The 19891-nt window shown below is 41.8% G+C and overlaps 1 protein-coding gene across 2 annotated transcripts in view; it reads right to left on the reverse strand.

The window, feature by feature from the left end:
- Positions 1-3162: 3162 nt before the first annotated feature.
- Positions 3163-19891, reverse strand: part of GABRR1 (gamma-aminobutyric acid type A receptor subunit rho1) — a 28517-nt gene continuing 11788 nt past the window's right edge. Inside the window, exons 2-10 of one of the 2 annotated variants that reach the window (XM_053381478.1) lie at positions 17602-17655; positions 15403-15509; positions 11477-11544; positions 10428-10651; positions 9149-9231; positions 8053-8193; positions 7279-7431; positions 5286-5482; positions 3163-3966 (exon numbers count right to left, since the gene is read on the reverse strand). In XM_053381478.1, coding sequence (XP_053237453.1) covers positions 3676-3966; positions 5286-5482; positions 7279-7431; positions 8053-8193; positions 9149-9231; positions 10428-10651; positions 11477-11544; positions 15403-15509; positions 17602-17655 — 1318 coding nt within the window. In that variant the 3' untranslated portion in view covers positions 3163-3675. Of the gene's footprint in view, positions 3967-5285; positions 5483-7278; positions 7432-8052; positions 8194-9148; positions 9232-10427; positions 10652-11476; positions 11545-12905; positions 13917-15402; positions 15510-17601; positions 17656-19891 lie in introns of those variants that run through there. The other variant, XM_053381477.1, reaches the window with a different exon arrangement.

Consider the following 19891-nt stretch of genomic DNA (forward strand, 5'->3'; position numbering starts at 1 on the left):
GTGGTTTTCCTTTTTTTATACCTTCTAAGGGTTATCTTTGCAAGTGTAATGTTTTGCAGTGAATTCAGGTATTTGAGGAAAAGATACATTCAGGGGCTGAAGCAGCTTCCTGTGCCATCTGTACACAGAATGTTTTGTTTGAATAAAAACTTGAGCTACACTATAAACTATTGCTATAAAAGTACTTTTGCTAAACGTGTTTTATGATTTTCTAGTGAGCCACTGTTGATGCTATCACTTGGTTTTGTACATTCAGCTTTCTTGGTATGCTGTGTGTAAGTACATTCTGGATTGTAAGAATAAAATTGACTTGCACATTACATTGAGTTTCTCAGGTATATCCTAATAAACAAATACGCTACTTAAACATAGGAAGAGCCTGGTTAAAGTTAACGAAGACTGCTCATTGTGATAGTTTGGCTGAAGCTGAGGAATTGAGTCCTAGAGAATGCAAAATTACAGGAACTTTAAGGGACAAAACGGAAAAAGTAAGATAAAATAACACTCTTTGGGGATTATGCCTGTGATGTTGGTTTGAGAGCATCATTTAATCAGGCAGGGCAGCTTGCCAAAGAAAGGAATTTGCAATAATTTATTAAATACTCAGCAGCATTCCACATTGTCAAAGGTTACCTGCTGTCAGCTGAATAATGCATAAAGGCAAGAAGATTTATGCAGCTGTATCTTTTTTAAATGTTGAATATTTATCCCCTCTTAATAATTGCTAGAGGCCACTTACAAGGGAACTCATAAAGCAGACCATCAGAATAGAGATTGTCAACAAAACTAACAGTAAATGTCTGTCTACGAAGTAGCACCACGTGATGATTTAGATGTCACATCAGATAGTAATAAGGCTCCCAGCGGTTTACAGAAACTTGCAAAAAGAGGACTTCCAGAGCTTTCTAAATCTCTGTTGAGGAAGCACATTATTCCTTACATTAAGGTTATTTCATTTATTTGTCATTTAACTTCTCTGGGTGAAAGTTTAAAATAATTTAAAAGCATAAATGGTATGCTCCATTATGAAACAGGCTGGAAACTGCCAAATAACTGAGTATAAATCTCTAGAAATGCAGCAACACCCCCCTACTTGGCTGATCATCCTTCACTAAATCCTGTAAGGCCTACAGAATGAATTTTTCAACTTAGCAGCTCAACATACTCTGTGTTTTTTTTGTAGCCAGAGTGCGCAAGAGGGCACTTCTGACATCTCGCAGGTGGGTGCCATTGTGTGCTGGCATGTCCCTGCCTGCTTCTTGCCTTTACCCACTTCTGAGAAGTGCAAAACAAACATTTCAGGTTAAAATGGCCAGCATGTGCGAGTCTACACTTTTTTTAGATCTATGCACCTAGCTCAGCCGCAATTGGTCAAGCTACGGGACAGGGTCAATTCATATTTCTTCAATCCATCCTTTGTGTAGCTGCAGGAGTAGGCTTTAAGCTTTCCAGCCAGGCCTCTACCGTTGCACACACTGACGTTTGTGCAAGGGCCCTTCTGAGCTGCCCTAGCCACCCACCTGAATCTGAAAGATCGAGGGAGGTGGGAGCACATTTATTTGATGTGCACCAGAATCAGGTGACCCACAAACCAGGTAGGGAGACAGCTTGCCTGAAACCCTTCTAATTCCTGGATCCAGCACGGATTCAACCTTCTGAGTATGGGCCATCAAAGTAACAAAGGAAGTGGCTCTGTGCCAGATAACAAATGGGTAGTTAGAAAGACAAAAGACAGGGTTCAAAGTTGAGTGTGTACGAGCTAGAAGTTAGGATAAAGGGCCGCTGGCAAAGTTTGCTTCATACGCCCTCCCGGTTCCACCCTTGGCAAAGTGAGCCGACCGCAGAGGATAGTGGCATGCCTGAAGGAGCTGAGGCGGCAGCAGAGATGCTGCTGGTCCCACTGCTGTTGCTGCAACCACGACTGCTACCCCTCTTCTTGGGCTTTTTCTGCGACTACGATGCATTCATTTCCCAAGGGCAATGAGGTATGCGATGATGATGATGATGATTGCAATTATGTGTTTCCATTAATTTAGCTCTGTGAAGCTTTCTGGGTATGTTGCTAAACTAATAAATGCATGCTTCTTTTTCGACCTTTAAATGTCACAGAGAAATCCTGGTGCTTCTTAGTTGCCTAGATGAGCTTGAAGAAGCTTGTGTAGTGATGCATTCAAGCTTGTCTGCCTTAGCCATTTTTGACAGATGAAGTTTAAAGGTCAAATTGAAAATCTTACCTGCTCAGTCCTGAGTTCTGCAATGTATTGACCACTTGAGATGTGTTGCCAACCATTTTCAATCTTGCCTTGTGCTTTTACAGTGAGATGTTCATTCCAGCAAAAACCACCAAGAGCTTGTAATGTATTAAAATCATTTGAGTCTTGAACACACGACTCGGTTTGTTTATAACAGTGAACCTCTTGAGCACCTGAGATGTGCAGAAACACTGTACTGTGTTCTCTTAACATAGTTTTTATAAAAATTGTATAAAGGTGCCTAGATAATCCTTTCTTGGAGACACAGTAAAGTTTTCTAACATTTCTGAACTAAAATCTGTTAGACTATATACTTAAACTGGAAGAATTCCATAGGCCATGGAAATTTTAATAAGACCTCTGTGATCCTGCTTGTTAAGTTGTGATGCTGCATATGACCTCTTAGCAGACTTAATTTTGATTGCTTAATAATTAGAGTATTGTCAAATGTTACGTTTTAAACACAATAGTTTAAATTGCATTCCTGCTTTAGAAACTTTTCCATGTCAACATGCCTCAGTATGAGAGAGGCACAGGCAACATCCCTGGTAGCTCTCTGAAAATTCCTGTGGAACCTGTGGAAAATTCCTGTGGAAAATTCCTGTGATATCCAATGACAGTCATACCCTTAGTAGATCCATTGAAACCAACAGCTTTAATTTAGTTAATCCATTGATTTCACTGCATCCAATCTGATTAACATTGGGGATATTCAGTTTGGGTAAATGTTCAGTAAGTGAGTGAGTTTAATCAATGTTACTCCTAATATAGCCAACATTGGGCATCCTGATAAGGAAAAAGGTGTAAGAATCTTGTAAGTCCCTGACTTTCCTTAGAGGGTGACATCAACAAGTGACTGATTAGCAATAACACACACACATGCCTGTAAGCCAAAAAAGTAGATGTTTTTACTTGAGAGGAGTCTTGATGGTAAAAGTGTACAATACACTGTTTAGATTTGCAATTTACACTTAAATAGATAATTTTACAATATTGTATATATTTACAAACTGAAACAAAAATATTAACATGGTCCATCGTTTCTGTAATTGGAACACAGATGTGCTCTGAAATTCTTCTTGCCATCATAGCGACACTGTTAGAATATTCTGTACTTTAAAAATGCCTATCACATATTGCCTTTTGAAATAAAAGCATTTGTCACTTTGCAAATTTTCATTCCTCCCTCTCCCTACTTTTTATTGTTTTGATTTACCATGATGGCCATTTTGAGGCCTGGTGAAACTGGCAGTTCAGCAGAGATTTCCACTTAGGTCTCAGTATAATAAATTGGAGAGTGCATTGTGTGAATTTCATGTAACAGGAGTATTGAACAGTCTCTATTGTCACATTTTCTTGATGGACATTAATTTCATACAGTTAACACATGTCCCACCCACATGGAAACTGGCTAAAGAAATAACTATGAAAAAATGGACCAGTATATCAGGTTAAATAAAATGTAAGCACCTGGAAATATTATTCTGGAGTACTTGTCAATGGCATGTGTATCAATCCTCATGCTGCTGTATCTCTGGTTTTTCCTCCTGCTTGAATTCCTTTCTGAGCCAAGTGCCAGCTGAACCATCATTCGGTCTTGTTTATCTCCATTTTCAGACACATACTGTCCCAGTTCATTCACCTCCCCGTCACTATAGCTGCCATCCATCCCCATCAGTTGCCTTGACTGAGGTAGTGTACAAGTGCAAGGAAGCTGTAGAGGAAAGAAGGAAGATAGTTGTACTCAGGAATAATCTTAATGCCTGGCTGTATAGAGCAGAAGGTCTGAAGAAGGGGAAAAACTGGCAGTTGACATATTGGAGTGTAGCAGTAATGCAGCCTTAAGCTGTTGCTTCTGTCACAAATCCATAGGTGAGGACTCATCTCATCTAACCACAGCTTCTCTTATCTGGCTATGATTTCCTGCATTATTAGTAGCCAGGATAGCTAATATAAAGGTAAATTTGTGAAAATACACCATACTAGATTTTGAGTTGGCTCTTCCAAATGGTGAGCAGATATATGCTCGCAGAATGGGACCCATTATTATTATTATTATTATTATTATTATTATTATTCAAATTTATATACTGCCCTATACTCTAATGCAGCCAAGGAAAGGGTGGAAATTGGGGGCACCTCCCCACTTTTGCAAGTGCTTTTCTGTTAATAGAGGGCACCATGGAACCAAGCCACATTCAGGCTCATTCTGTCCGATATGAGATGGCCAGTGTGCTTGTGTAGGCTGTATAGCATGAGCATTAAAATTCATGTGAAGAAACCGATGGTTTTTCCAGACCATCCTTCCTATAGTGAGTGCAGTGTTCATCGCTGTGCCAAGACAGCTGTGAAAAATGTGATTTCCATGCTAGGAAATGAATTGAAAACTAGTGGGAGTCTAACAAATTGAATGAGTTTAAAAGGTTAGACAAATTCTATAAACAGCTACCAGCCACGATGGCTATGCTGTCAGAGGCAACATGCCTCTGAATGCCAGCTGCTGGTAATCACCAGTGGGGAGACTGCTGTTGCAGTCAGGTTCTGTTTTGGGGCTTTCCATAGGCCACTGTGATAACAGGATGCTGGCTATTAACCTGATCTAGCAGGCTGCTCTTAACATGGAAACGTTCAGAGGTGGCATATGAGCTGCACCATTTCTACCTTTTTTAAAAAAAGTTAGTATTCAGGCATCTCATATTGCATGTGTAGATCCAACCCATGTAAAAAACAAAAACTGGCTTGAACATACCCTTGGGTAGAACACAGTTTTACTGTTAGACCCCCATTGTGTGTGTGTGTGTGTCTGTCTGTCTGTCTGTCTGTCTGTCTGATTCATCTTTAGAATCTACACAGCCAGTGCTGGTTTTCCAGGGGGTACTCAAGTGTATGGAGGATCGACACCTCCTTTGTTGTTAAAAAGTATAGCACTTACTGTAATAACTTCATGGTGAGTACCAGCACCTATTTTCCTAGGGGGAAAAGCACCGTACACAGCCATTTTATCTGCACGGCACCAAATGACGTTACATTTACCTTGTCTCGCAGCTTCCGTTCCTTTCGCTCTTGCACTGTAGTCAAGTAATTTACTGCTGCGTACTCTAACACCGAAAGGAAGACGAACACAAAACTGACCCAGAGGTAAATGTCCACAGCTTTGATGTAGGAAACCCGAGGCATGGAGGCATTGACGCCAGTGATGATGGTAGACATGGTCAGCACCGTCGTGATCCCTGGAGACATACAATAATCCGTTTGGAGATGTCATTTTGGTGACAAGTTGGCTTTGTTTACCCTAAACAGAGGGCCAAGTGTTTCATTAGGAAATGAAATGCTAGCTTGAGGTGGGCTGCTCTACCTTCTTTGAACGGTGTGCTATCATCTTCCATGCTGTCACCTTTCTCTGGTTGTGGCCTGGTGCAAATTGTGTGCTGGATTGCATGAGCTGATGCATGGATGACCTGTGGGCTGATGGTACAGCCCTTGGACACAGATTTAGACCAAGGCTGCAGTCCTAAACATATTCACTAGGGAGTAAACTGCACTGAAAATGTTAAGTTGTGGGGGAACATATCAGACGACACAACGATTCTTCAAACAGCTCTTGTTTATTCACAAGCCAGAACAGAACTGAGCTGAAGGGTTCAGCCAGTCTGCTTATATAGAGCTCCACTACAATGCAACAGTAACCACTTTCTGTAACTATCCAATCAGTGAATGTCACTTTCAACCCCTTATTTGCATATGTGGACCTGAGTGAAAACTATCTAGAGTATCCCTCTGCTGGCCCATGGTGAGAACTTCAGTACATAACAGAAAGTGCTGAGGTTTACTTCTGGGTTGGATTGCAGTGCAGACCAGGAATCCAAAGCACAATTACCTAGAGGCCTCATTTAACTTAAAATCAGTTCTCTGCAGATTGTGCTGTAAACTATTCAGTCTCGCAAGGAAGGGTGGATAAATCTGACTTTCCAGTTTGTTTCACACATTTTAAATCTAAGCTATGATTGCATTCTGTGCCACTTCCGCATTCCATTTGAAAAGTATAAATAATTATCTAAAGGACAGGACATTCCTACATATTTAAGTTATGGATCGAAATAGCGGTGATGCACAACAAGAAGGTAAATAGGCAGATGACCACAAAATGTGACAATCTGAAGTCACAGTAGTGCATAATTACCCCTTAGCCAGGGGCCACAACCCTGTATTCGTTACCAATCAATTAATATTGGTCAGAACCAAATAGCTTTGCATATGCAGTTTAATCACTGCTGAAAGTGTGAGTGCAGTGACCACTTTATATCCTATCCCTTTGAGTGAAGACTTTTCTCTCATCATTTACATCAGCAAAGAAAGATTTCCCTGCTTGGGCTTTGACAGAATCCTGCTTTGTGAGAGAAAGAGCAAAAGGTCCAGGAGCTAATACCGTTTCCTTTGGAGTCTATGATGTCACATGCAGTGCTGCAAATATACACTACTCAAACTCTCTCAAGATACTACACCATAAACCCCTGCCTATTTCCTAATGGGCATGAATTCATTGGACTCTGTGTAGGCTAGAGAATACAACTGTAACATCAGAAGCAATGAATTGGGAAGGGAAGAGAGAACTAGGAGATCCAAATGCAAATTTAATAAATAATAATCAGAGAAGATAATCACAGCTATGCCTACTGATGGAGCCACTGAAATGTTAAAATATAATTTTCCACTCAATGCTTCATACTCTGCAAATATTACTGATATTATTTCTATCATTGCTTTTTGAGCATTTAGCTCAGAAAAGTAACTAATAAATAAGCAATTCTTAGCCTATTTCTACAGTGCCATCCATGAATGTGGATGCATCCAGGCCTCCACCTGCCATAGACCCCCATGGCCAGCTAATACTCCCCCAACAAATAGGAGAAGGGAGTGAGAAACAGTCTCAGACATTGCAACGTCACCTGCTGTTCAGAGAGACCCTCCTGGATCGGCATTGCTATAAAAAGAGCAGGTCAGACACAGCGAGGTTTGGTTTGTTTACCTAAGGGAACTCTTGCAGGCACAGCTCTGCGGTCTATCCAAAAAGACACCCAGGACAGCATGACCATCAGAGTGGCAGGGAAATAGGTCTGGAGTAAGAAGAAGAAGATATGCCGGCGTAAAGTGAAGTTGATGTAGAGGCGGTTGTACCAGCCTACAGGAGACAAAGAAGGTAGAAGTCAATCACAAAAGCTCACATCCACACCATACATTTAAAGTGGTCTTGTACCACTTTAACAGTCATTGCATTTCCCCCAAAAATCCTGGGAACTGTAGTTTATGAAGGGTGCTGACCTCATATAACTACAACTATTCAAACGTTTTGCACACCTTAGGTGTACTCCTCAATAACAGAGACTTCAAAACAGCAGTCCCTAAAGATGACTACCATGTTGTTTGCATGGTGGTGGTAATCATCACTTGGTAGCAATAGTACTTTGAAGCTTTTACTGTACAGCAACTCCTTTCTAAACAGCCTTTTCGAAAAGCAGTTGCTACAGGATGAGATTATCACCCTGTTAATAATAAGCTCTTTGAATGAACCCCGTACCAAAGATATTGGGTTACAGCATTGTGCACAAACCCAATTTTGGGGTTCAGCAGCACAATCTGGCATCGGCTGCCGAGCCCTTTGCAGGGAAGACAACGTGTGACATGATGCCACAGCCTCTCTGGCAAGTCCAAAGACAGTTTCTCCAAGTAGCGATCAAACCTATTTCCATAAAAATCGACAATAATTGAGCCTTGTCCAGCTTTATTGTCAAAATTCACTCACCTGTGCTGCTATAAAAGGCAAGTTTGGTGGTAGTGTGAAACTCTTGTATGAGGAACTGGGATAGCGATATCCTCTCATCTGTTTTCAGGGAGTCGTTGCCATTCTTCCAGTACAGCATGAGATCATCTTCAGTGTAAGCATCTAGAGAGGGAGGAAATATTAACTCATTTATTGTAATGAAGCCAGTTGGCACTGTGGCCTAAGTCGCGTACCGAATGCTATCTTACTGTCAACAGATATACACCATATAGTCCAGTGACAGGATTTTATTTTCTATTTAATATGAGCTCTTATTTACTTTTCTCTCATTTAAGTGAATAGCTGCTGTTGACATATATGAGAATAAGGAAAGGACCTGAGAGCAGACACTTTAACATCAATGTTGGGGGGTGGAGGACATGTATTGCCTCTGCTTCTCCGCAGTTCCCAGTTTCACCTCTGAAAATATCATCCACTTCTTTTTTAATCAAGTGAAAGCAAAAGGTGGGCAGCTGTTAATTTACAAATTTTTACATTGATAATTTTACTTACTACTTTTTTTGCACAATGCTTTACGAACCCAGTAATTAGCCACAACAAGAGATAAGAAAACAAGGGACACTGTACTGTCTGTAGATTGTTTGCTGGAGTATAAGCAACATTAAAAAAAAAACCAATATAATTATTATTTTAGGCCCTCATCATCCAATCTAGTCTATTTTAGGCCCTCGTCATCCAATCTAGTCACAGACCTGCAAGGGCCATGACTAGCAGGGGCAATAGAGGAGGGAGTTTGTACTCGGTCTCCTTTTGCAAGAGGGCTTTACTGAAATTAAAGTAGTCGCAGAGAAGAAGCAGGGTGTTTGTCCCTATATCTTTGTAAGCAAAAGAAAAAAAAAATTGTTGGACAATTCATTGTGAGCTGTGCTCACTCTTCTTAGGGCAGCAGTACCAATTATGTGCGCACAGCACTCATGCTGAGGTTGCATAATTTCTCCAGCACACAGCTATGGAAAGCACAGGAACACCCTTTCAGAATAAAAGCACACAACCCCTATTTTGAAACAAAATGTGAGGCATCAGCATTCGGCCTTCTTCAGAGATCCCGTTTACTTACAGCTTTCAATTTCCAGTGAACACGTTTGTGTGTCAAGGGGAAAGCGACTAAAATCCATGTTACACATAGCTGTTACAGTAACCCTAGAAACAGAATAAGCATATTTAAAATGTCTTCCTTTTACATGATTAAAAAGCCACATATTTTAAAAAGAAAACACAAAGCAGGAATAATGCGCGTTAGATGCATGCCTAGTTCGTAACACTTTCACGTTTTTCAAGTCCGTACAATTCTTTATATATGGAGAAGTAATTCCTTTGCATTCAACTAGGCTCACTCCCTAAGGCTATAGTCCACTGCACACATACCTAGGAGCAGGGGCGCCAGCTCCTGGGGACCAAGGCACTGTGGGGACCCCTATCTCTTTTTTGAGAGGGTGGGGCCCCCTCAATATTCAGAGGGCCCTATGCACGACGTCAGGACATTGTATAATGTGTGTGACATCAAGATGTTACTTCGGGCCCCCTCAATCATTTGGAGAAGCTGGCGCTTCTGCCTAGATGTCCCAGTGATTCAGTGGAAGTACGTCTCATTCAACATACACAAGGTAGGCTGTGTTGACTCATGGGGTCTTACTTCTGAATTAACAGGTCTGGCTTGCACTGAAAAAAAGTGAACCAGATTTGTGGTGGGAGGTACCCTGCTAACTTAGGAGCAAAAAAAGGGTTGTCTTACACAAACCAAACTTGGCACATGTGAATCCCCAAAGCAGGACAACACCCAGACAACACTGTCAGGAGACCTTTGCCATTCTTGACTTTTGTTAAAAGTTGTGAAATTGACTGATAACAAATATTATGCTTACTTATCTCGAGTGAATCTAACCCCTGACATTCCAGCATAAGGTCCACTGCTGAGCTCTGGAGCACCCTTGCCCTGCTTCTCCTCCTTGCTGTTGCTATTGCTAAATCTGCAAGCAGTGACAAATGCAAAAGAGAAGGAACAGCAGCATCTCATTCTGGGCGGTGTGAAGAGTGGGCCCAGAGGGAGACCCAAGGGAATGGGCAGTGATGGCCGTGGCAAAGGAGAGGGTCCCCTGAGAGCATCGTTCTCAAGGGCCCCTCTAAATCTGAAGCTGACAATCTCTCCGTCCACCAGATGACTCCACATACACAAAGTCATCTGTTATTCTGAACTTGGATAATGTTAGTGGCACAAACTTGTGATACGTCTTGATCTGGGTTACACCCACTGAGAATTCATGCACACAGCTGTATAAGAAATGAAGTCAGCATGCTTGCAGAAGCTCAACCAAGCATTTTTGTGGATTTCACCTTACCTCAAGCTGTAAAGCACCTTCCCATCTGGCTGGACCCGGAGCATGACGTTATCTGTGGTGGTGTCATGGATAAAGGATCGTTTGGAATGCACAAAGAACATATCCGGCACCCAGATCTTTTTCACTAGTCTGCCATCAAAGGTCATGCTTTGGTTGTTGGTACTTGGAAACGATAGCCTTTCATCTTTCCAGTAATGTCTAAGGTAAAGTGTCATGGTGAAGTCCTAGCATAAGCCAGAAATTGAGACAAGGAAAAATTAATTCACATTAAAAAGGTAAAGGAAAAGGACCCCTGACAGTGAAGTCCAGTCGCAAACGACTCTGGGGTTCCAGCGCTCATCTCGCTTTACTGACTGAGGGAGCTGACGTTTGTCCACAGACAGTTTTTCTGGGTCATGTGGCCAGCATGACTAAGCCGCTTCTGGCGAAATCAGAGCAATGCACGGAAACACCATTTACCTTCCCGCCGAAGCGGTACCTATTTATCTACTTGCACTTTGACGTGCTTTCAAACTGCTAGGTTGGCAGGATAAATCACATTACTATTTTTTAATCCATAAATATTTCTTAGTCCAATGTAATAAAGCAATAAGTTTTTTACATTGCAATTGTAAGATTCAGGTAGAATGGCAAAGACATCCTACAAGTGTTTGGCTGCCCCCTTTCTGTAGTTAAAGATGTGCTGTCTTAAATACATTTTTGCCATTGGAATATTGGACTGGATTTGAAACTAATGTACAAGTCTTAGGTCATACCCAAACCATACATTTAAAGCATTCTTAAACCAATCTAACAGTCATGGTGCTCCCTCCCCCAAGAATCCTGGGAACTATAGTTTGTTAAGAGTGCTGGGAATTGTAGGTCAGTTACCAGGATTCTTTGGAGGAAAAAAAGTGGTTAAAGTGTGTGGTGTGCATGCAGCCTAAGTGTTTTCCACTCAGTAATCTCTTTTCCCACTCCTAACGTGATGTCTGTTTTTCAGAGCAGCCCATTCTATAAAACCTCTTGTTCAGAAAGAACAACCATCCAAACATGGGCATGACACTTACCATGTCAACCTCTGAAATACTGTCCAAGCTTTCAACTTGTACATCTACTCCAACAGGAATGGCAGGGCCTATAAGAAACACAGAATGCAACGCATCAGAATTGTTTATATGTTTTTAAAAGAGAACATATGAAGAAGTAGTTTGCAGTAGGGCTCTCACAAAGAAGGCAAGCATGCGAAATGGTTTGCTGGCTGCCATGTCTAAGGACACAGGCAGTTACTGCACAGCAAAGGACTCCAAATCATACCTGGGTTATTTGTCATTAGCTGCCAAGAAGTAACTTAGAGGTGAGCTGAACCTTCTAACAACGAAACATTAACATTAAAGAGAAGCACACAGTTGCTAGGTGAGATCACAGGCCATTTGCACCTCTGGGCTGGTTCCTAGGCAAACTAGAGGACTTCAAAGACCAGAGGTCTTCAGATGTTTTAGACTACACTGCAATGCTGGCTGGGGCTGGTGGGATATGTAGTCAAAAACATCGGAAGAATACCAGGTTGGCAAAGGCTGGTTTAATATGGAGCAGGTAAACTATGCATTGTGTTTTTCCTTAACTAATTAGAGAGGTGGGAGAGCCTGATTCTCGCAGTGAAAGCAACACACAGGAGGCTTATCGTTTACTCCTCCAGCAAGAGAGGATGACGATTGAATGTGACACCCCTACTCACAAAGTAAGAAGCACTGGGGGTCTCCATGGGCAGACCAATATCTAAAAAGTCAGGACATCAAAAATGATAATGATATTGATATATACGCAAAACACTTATGGCTGATTCACACATGCAGGTTCATTACTTAGCTCTCAGTTAGGAACATAGGAAGCTGCCTTATACAAAATCAAACCGATGGTCCATCTAGCTCAGTATTGTCTACATAGTTGTGGCTCTCCAGGATGTTAGACAAAAACAAATCTCCCAGCTCTACCTGGAGATGGCTGAGATTGCACATGGAACCTTCTGCATCCTAAGCAGATGCTCTACCATTGAGCTACAGTCCTTCCCCAGGTGCTATAACCACCTGTCTGCCTCCATCAATAAATTCCATGTTCAAGGAGAAGCAAGGAGAATACGAAAACATGGTTTGAGACATTTGGCACTTTGTACAGTCATGATGTTGCAGATACACTTGTTTGAACTCAGCCAAATAGGTGTACCACTTTCCACTTTTTATACTTAGGAGATAAATATTAGAATTTCAATTTCAGCAAAGATTATCTTAGTGAAATGCATACATAAATCCTCCTACATGAGTTAATAATGCAATTACAGAACATGAGATTTGCTAAAAGCATAAAGGTTGTTCATGAACAGTGCTGGACAAAAAAAACCCAACAAAAAACCCTCAACCTTTTACAACTAATTGAACTTGTATTGTGCATATTGCGCATGTAGTAACAATAAGCTTCCCTCATCAAGGGGTAAAATAGTACCGGTAGTTTGGATTTGAATGACCATCTGTCAGCCAGGAAAGGGTAGATAAATTACAACATTCTTTAATCTGGTGGGGCATAAGAAAGCATGTTTTCCTAATCCTCTGTCCTAAAAGCTTGGGTTTTGTATAGCACGCAACCACAATGCTGGAAGTAAAACATTAACCTGGAGCAATCTAAAATATTCTTTCTGTAGTGAAAATGCTAGATCAGCAAAATGGTGCATTAGTTGATGATATATTACGGCTGGGGAACCATTTTCAATTTGATGGTTTTATTCCCTTCTGGGCAACATTCAAGGGGCCACGTGGTGGTGGTGAGCAGGGCTGGAGATAAAAGTGGGTGGAGCAAGAAATGTAAATTTTACTCTTGTACAGTAGGCTAGTTTCTGCAAACACCCACAGGCCCCTCTGAGTTCTCCATCCAGGCAGCCAAGAGGCATTATCAGTCTTCAAAGGCACATTCCAGCCAGGCAAAAACACTGGAGAAGAGTATGAAGCCGGGCAGGTGAGAGGTGGGGCCTGAGGAGGGAGTGGGGCGTCAGGCAACTCCCAAAGGCCAGATAGGTAATGCTTACAGGGCTGCATTTGGCCCCAAGGCCTGAAGTTCCTCACCTCTAAAATAAACGATTGTGCACGTACAGACACAGTTGCTGTGAAATAAAGCCTTGGGATTTCACTGCCATCTGCAGAGAAATACGACCCAACCAGGCAGTAAGGTTCAGCTTAATACCATGAAATGTATTTTTAATAGAAGGCATGTGCATTTTTAGAACAGGCATGCCTATTTTTTTTGTATTCTCAGGATTCTGTTTTTGTATACTCAGTATACTCTGCTCTATTCCTCAAACACTCCTCCCGTCAAAGTGTATTTTGCCAGTCACGCTTCTGGTCTTCATTTCAAATAAATGCTTATCCTGCAACTTCCTGGTGTTCGTGTAACAAATGTTATTGTGGGGTAGGGGGTTGTCCTGTTTCTGCTGCACTGTTGCTCTTTCAGACAGCAATAATATAATAGCATTGGGGAAAGAAAGCACAAAGGAAATGGATTTAATCCAACATGTGCAACAGAATACATCCACAATAAAATACCAGTCTGGAGGGATCCTAAGACTTCCATTTATAATTTAAGTTTATGAGGGAATTGTACTTATCTGCACATAACATTGTACTTAAAAAAATATTCTCTGGCAATTCAGATAGGCCAATAAGCTTGCAAGAGATAGGCTGCAGAAACAAACAAAAGCTCATTGTTCCTAAGCTTTTCAAAAAGGCAGCTGCCCATCAGTTAAGAGAGACGAACTAGCCAGCAAAGCCAAATAAACGTCACATTTAAACCATCATCCGTAATAACCCTCAAGCAAAGGGCAGTTCTTATGTTCTTATATGAGGACTATGTTAGAACCAAACTGAAGGGACTTTAGCACAACAGAACGTTTACTGAGCTAAATAAGGTCACAGACATATTTGTGGCTTAATTTCCGTCAGGCGTCTGAACCCGTTTTAAAAACCAGAGCTCAGCCCTTCAATAAGGAAATAAGAAAAAGCGCCACAGAAAATACTCTTCCCTATTGCCCTCAAAATACCCTTTTCCTCCCACATCTGGGATCAGCGGAGGAGAGCACTGATTCACTCTCTTAAAAAAATGTATTACTTGAGTTTTATCAAAATATAACCACTCAAGCAAACAAGCTGCATCAGTTGCTTGTCACATTTCCCCCACAGCCTCTGCGACCATCTGGTTTCATCCTTAACACAAGGGGGAGGAGCCTGTAGTACTCCAGGTGCTATTGGACTCCAATTCCCATCATCCCCAACTAGTATGGTCAATGAAGCAGGGAGTGATGGGAACTGTAACCTGACAACATATGGACAGCCACAGGTTATCCACCCCTGCTTTAACAACTTAATGGCAGGCAGGAATTCAATGTGCACAGATCTTCTCAGCGTCAGGATGCAGCAAGAGAGGAAGCTGCACTTGTTATATTTCTGCCTGCCCTGGCGTTAACTAAATGCACGGTGACTCTGTGAGGGTAGTCAGGTCCGGGCTGCTCATGAGGTTGGCTGAGGCAGCACCTCAGGGGGCAGAATGCCAAGAGGTGGCCTGCCTATCCTGCTTTCTCCAACGCTGGCAGGGAAGAGGTAGGGGCACTGGCTTCCAGGGAGATCTCACAAGATCCCATGCGCTCCGTATGATCTTGCCAGAACCCGCCATCACTGCTGCTGCCACACGGATGCTGCCACATGACCCAGGTAAGGGAGGCTCTGGTGATGCGGAATGACACCTTCCTGTTTTGCCTCAGGCAGCAAAGTAGGACGTGCCACTCCTGAGGGGAGTGCATGAAAGCTAAACTTCAGGGTGAAAGCAAGGGAATACCTTTACCTGTAGATATTGAGTATTCCTATAGACTTCTTTTAATTAAAAAAATCACTAAGAGGTGTTTTTAAGAAAACACAGAGAGGAAAAAAGAATATCAACAGAAGTTTACATGTCATACCTCCAAAACCTGGCCGCATGCTGAAGTCATGGTCATCTATTCTCAGAAGTTGCTCTGACTTTGTAAGTGGTGATTTGGTGATATCAGGACTTCGTTTCAATATTGGACTATGTGAAGAAAGAGAAAAGCACAATTACACAACTGTACTACTGCACTATTCCTTAATGTGGGTTCTCCAGGGGGCTCACAGAACACCAATCTGGTGTGTGGAGACACAAATCAAGTAATTGTATTGGTTAAATGCCTAAAAAATAGTCCAGTCCCAATATTTCCTAGAGTGGTGGATAACCTCGCCGAGTTCATTGGCAGTTCAATCCTATGTCTGTTTTCTCAGAAGTAAGTTCCGCGGTGTTCAATGCAACCTCCTCTCAGAAAAGAGCATATAAGATTACAGACTGAAAGGCATGAGGAGATGAAATGATATTTGACATGTCACTGACTTCATCTCCTCCAGCTCTGCTCAAGTAACTGGACCCACCAACAATCACGGACTAGTAGGGGAGCTATGCAAAACCTTTGAAAAATAACCCCATATGATCTGGTGTATTTTTAGACAGCTAGTGTGATAGGAGTGCTAAAGCACGTTTCAGATTATTCAGTCCCTATTGAACAAACACAACATTGTGCAGCGTATAGCACGCTGTCTAATGTATCTTTACCGTAATTGCTAAGTAAACAGGAACAGGGGCAGGGCCAGGAAGCACTGAGAAGTGAATTGTAAGCAAGTCTAAGATAGTTTTGTGACAGGCATTAAAGAAACAATGCTGCAAAGCCAACTGGCTGCAGCCCAAGAGCAAATGTGGCAAGTTGGGAGCCCAGCCAGGCTGGAAGCAGGTTTGCAGAGAAAAGGCTTCCATACCTGCTCCAGATATCTTAGGAAAGGCAAAGAGAGCCTTAAAGAGGGGAGGGCGAAAACACAGAAGCAATTACTTCAGAACAGTCACCTCAGCTTAGGCCCACCTCCACACCCACACCCACAAGCCAAATGTAGTCCATCAGCATTGTAGGGTAGCTCACTGGCGATGTGGCAAAGCAGTTCTTCCTGTCTGTATGGGCTTGTCAAATCAGGAAGCTGCCATGCATGCGACAGGCCTCATACAGGGCTGATGTGCAGGCTGCATTTAGCTGGGTGAGTTTAAAGTTGTGCTAGTTCTGCTTGGGAAGCAAATTTGTTTGCACAGTCTAGGCGGTCTGAGCTGGATGTGTGCCTGGTTTATTTCGAAAGCAGAGCTGAGGTAATTTGCTGCTCAGGCCCACTGCTTCGATTTCAAGTTTGCAACACGCTGATTACTTGATATGTTGACAGTGACTTGGTAGTGGTACTCGAGCCTAAATACTTTTGCTCCACTGTAACCATTGGAAATAGACTTGAGACCAAGAGCGCTGCTGGCCGGCTGCTTGTTTTCACCATCGCCAGTATCACCCAGCAGAATGGGAGGAAGAGCTAGCATCTTCCATTGGCTTTTATGCCCCTGGATTTAATTTTGTATAGGAAGCTGCTTTGTACTGAATCAGATCACTGGTCCACCTAACTTAATATCTTCTAACTGGCAGCAGCTCTCCAGTTTCAAACAGGGCTCCATGCCAACACTTTCTGAAGATGGTAGGAACTTCCTGCGTGCAAAGCAAGTGCTCTACCACCTGCTATTGGTCCCAGACAACAATCATGCCTCCTGAAAACAGCTCAAAGTGACAGGCTTCTGGCATGGCTTCTTGCCCAAAGGAGAAGTCTCTCTCTCCTTGCCTCCCCTGTGTGTATGTGTGTTGGCTGATGTAAAGCTAGCAGCATCCAGCAGCTTTGTGTGGATCTTGCCCCTTTTTGAGTCTCTTGTGCCATGTTTACTACAACCTCCTAAGCCCAGGTTATTATACTTAGTTATTAGTAGTGCATAGTTTATGATGCAACAGCATCTTCTAACTTCATGTATATAGTGTGAATAATTGTCTTGTGACTTGAAGCACTAAAACACTTCACGTTGAACTTTGGGCAAAGAGTTTTCCTCACTGTCAAGTCTGAAATAGCTGACAATGGAAAAGAACCAAGATCTTGAAGCTCTGCTGTGTTACTCTGCTGGTTACACTGGCATGGGTGTGATCTGAAAACTTTATCAGTACTGACTTCTGCTGAGGGTAGGGGTGGTTACAAAGGAGAGAAGGCATAGGAAAGGACGTTGGCCTGTTCCATTTTTAGTAGCATACCTGCCTTGCTTGTGTGATTCTCCATGTGTTTCTCTTCTCTGTCTTTGAGGCCGACTATGAACAAAAACAAAAAATGATAGGTTGCGTATGTTCACAATCTTCTAGAAAGTTACGTTGATATCTTCCTAGGGCAAATCACATATTTCATCCTTGACACACTATATTGACACTTGAGATTAACTTTTCCTTTTTTCCATTTTATGAATATAAATTTTATTATCATAAGCACTAAATACAAAAATCCATTATTAAATTAATTTGTCTATACAGAAATGTTATATAAATGTTGGATACTGTGCAAAGACATTCAACATTTTTCAATATAAGACAACCCAAGGTTTTATTTTAATTTATAAAATAATCATAGTTCTAAAAAGAGATTATTTTAGCCAGCCAAATTTAATGTGCAACTAGACCTCAAATATATTTAAATCTATGTCTGCTTCGATAAACTATATGCATTTGTTGCCTCCTGCATCCTTACATTCCAATACAGTATGATATAAACAAGCCTCACATTTCAATGAATCATCTTGCTGTCAGCCTTCCCTAATCCTTATTATATTTGTAAGTTTGTGCATTTGAACCATATCTCAGAACTTGGTTGCCAATTTTCTTTTTCTGGAGGATCTTATTCTTGCCCCACTCCACATGCTTGACATCTAGGAATGATCCATACCTTACATTTAATGCACATCCAACAGCACATAACTTCACCCAAAGAAACATAGAAACTGCAATTTGTTAAGGATTCTGGGAATTGTACTCCTGTGAGATGGGAACTACAGTTCCCAGGACTTTTGGGGGGAAAGTCATGTGCTTTAAAGTCAGGGTGACATAAGAAGGTGAAGGATAATTTATTCATCTTCCTGTAACGCGACTTCCTTGATGTATCCAAACAATATTACTGCATTAGAGGATCTTGATGCAGTTCGTATTCCACAGTTTTGCTTATTTCCATTTATATTTGGTGCCAATATGATCTGCTCTATGAAGATGACCAGAGAATATGGAAAATATGATAGATTGACACCTCCAGCATAAGCTACTAACATTGGGGTATGTTCTATTTAATCTTTTTTGAGGGGGAATCTCACTCCAAAAAAAGTTTTTAACTTGCAGTGTGAAACTTAGATGATTGGCCTGCAGAAGAGGGAAAAGTAAAGTATCAGAGGCAGGAGGTTGTAAAATTACACACAACCCCTGGGTAATGCTCATGGAACAAAGGATAAACATCTGCTGTATAGAGTCAAGTTCTCATAGCCTTTACTCAGTGTTTGAATCCTGCAGGGATGGGAGACAGGTGAAGCTATCGTTTTCCAATTCCCTCCACCCCCGTCACTGTTTTTAGAAGGCTATAGGAGCATTTTTTTCTTGCTAAAATTGATGGGTTTTAACAAGGGTCTTAAATAGAGGGTCTTGTTAAGAGCTCCCTGCCTTTCTCCCCATAATTTGAGCTCTGCAGAACATGAGACAATAACATTGTGAGTGAACTCATATTAACACTTTAGTAGCAACAACAACAGCAGTGCTCAAAATAATTCTTCAGACATTTTAAGCCACATTTTAAAACAATTTGATTATCTTCCAGGTAGACTAGAACACCAAATGGCACAGGTTAATCTCCATGGTTCAGGTGCAGACTAACAATGTCATAAGACCCTGGCCAATAGGAGGCATTCTCTGTTTCCACACAAGCCAAATGCATTTCAGAATGTGTCACAAAATGCAAGACAGCTTTTAACTGTTCCACTGAAAGGCACTTTCAAAACACCAAAAGAACAATGTACCAACAATATGAAGATGACGGTGTGGGTGCACTGACCAAAAAAATGTGTCTGCAGAAGACAGTGAATGCACTTTATGGCCATGTGTGCATACACACTCAGTGTTGTTGAAAGTGGCGTACTCAGAGTGGTGCAACATCCCATCCAGTACATTACCCTGACAATACTGAACCCACCTATTTGTGACACAGTGGCTGAAGTAGGCTCTGTCGAGCCAGGTGCTGCCATCAAAATCTAGTGAACTCAAGGGACTCCCTGGAGTCAAAGATGCACAGTGCATTCTGGGGAAATATATGACCTAGGTCATTTGATGTACTCTGACAGTTGCCGACTTCTTTCAGGTTGGGCCCCTTCTAAAAGAGGATCTTCTAAATTAGCACACTTGTGGGGGGCAAAGCAAGCAAAGTAAGCTTTTAAACATGTAAAATCCAGGCTTAATGAATGAAAAATGATGCATCATGTTAGCAGACTCATTTGCTAATCTCTCCTCTTGTCTCTGCCAA

This window comes from Podarcis raffonei, chromosome 3 (genome assembly GCF_027172205.1).
Source record: "Podarcis raffonei isolate rPodRaf1 chromosome 3, rPodRaf1.pri, whole genome shotgun sequence".
NCBI classification, from domain to species: Eukaryota; Metazoa; Chordata; class Lepidosauria; order Squamata; family Lacertidae; genus Podarcis; species Podarcis raffonei.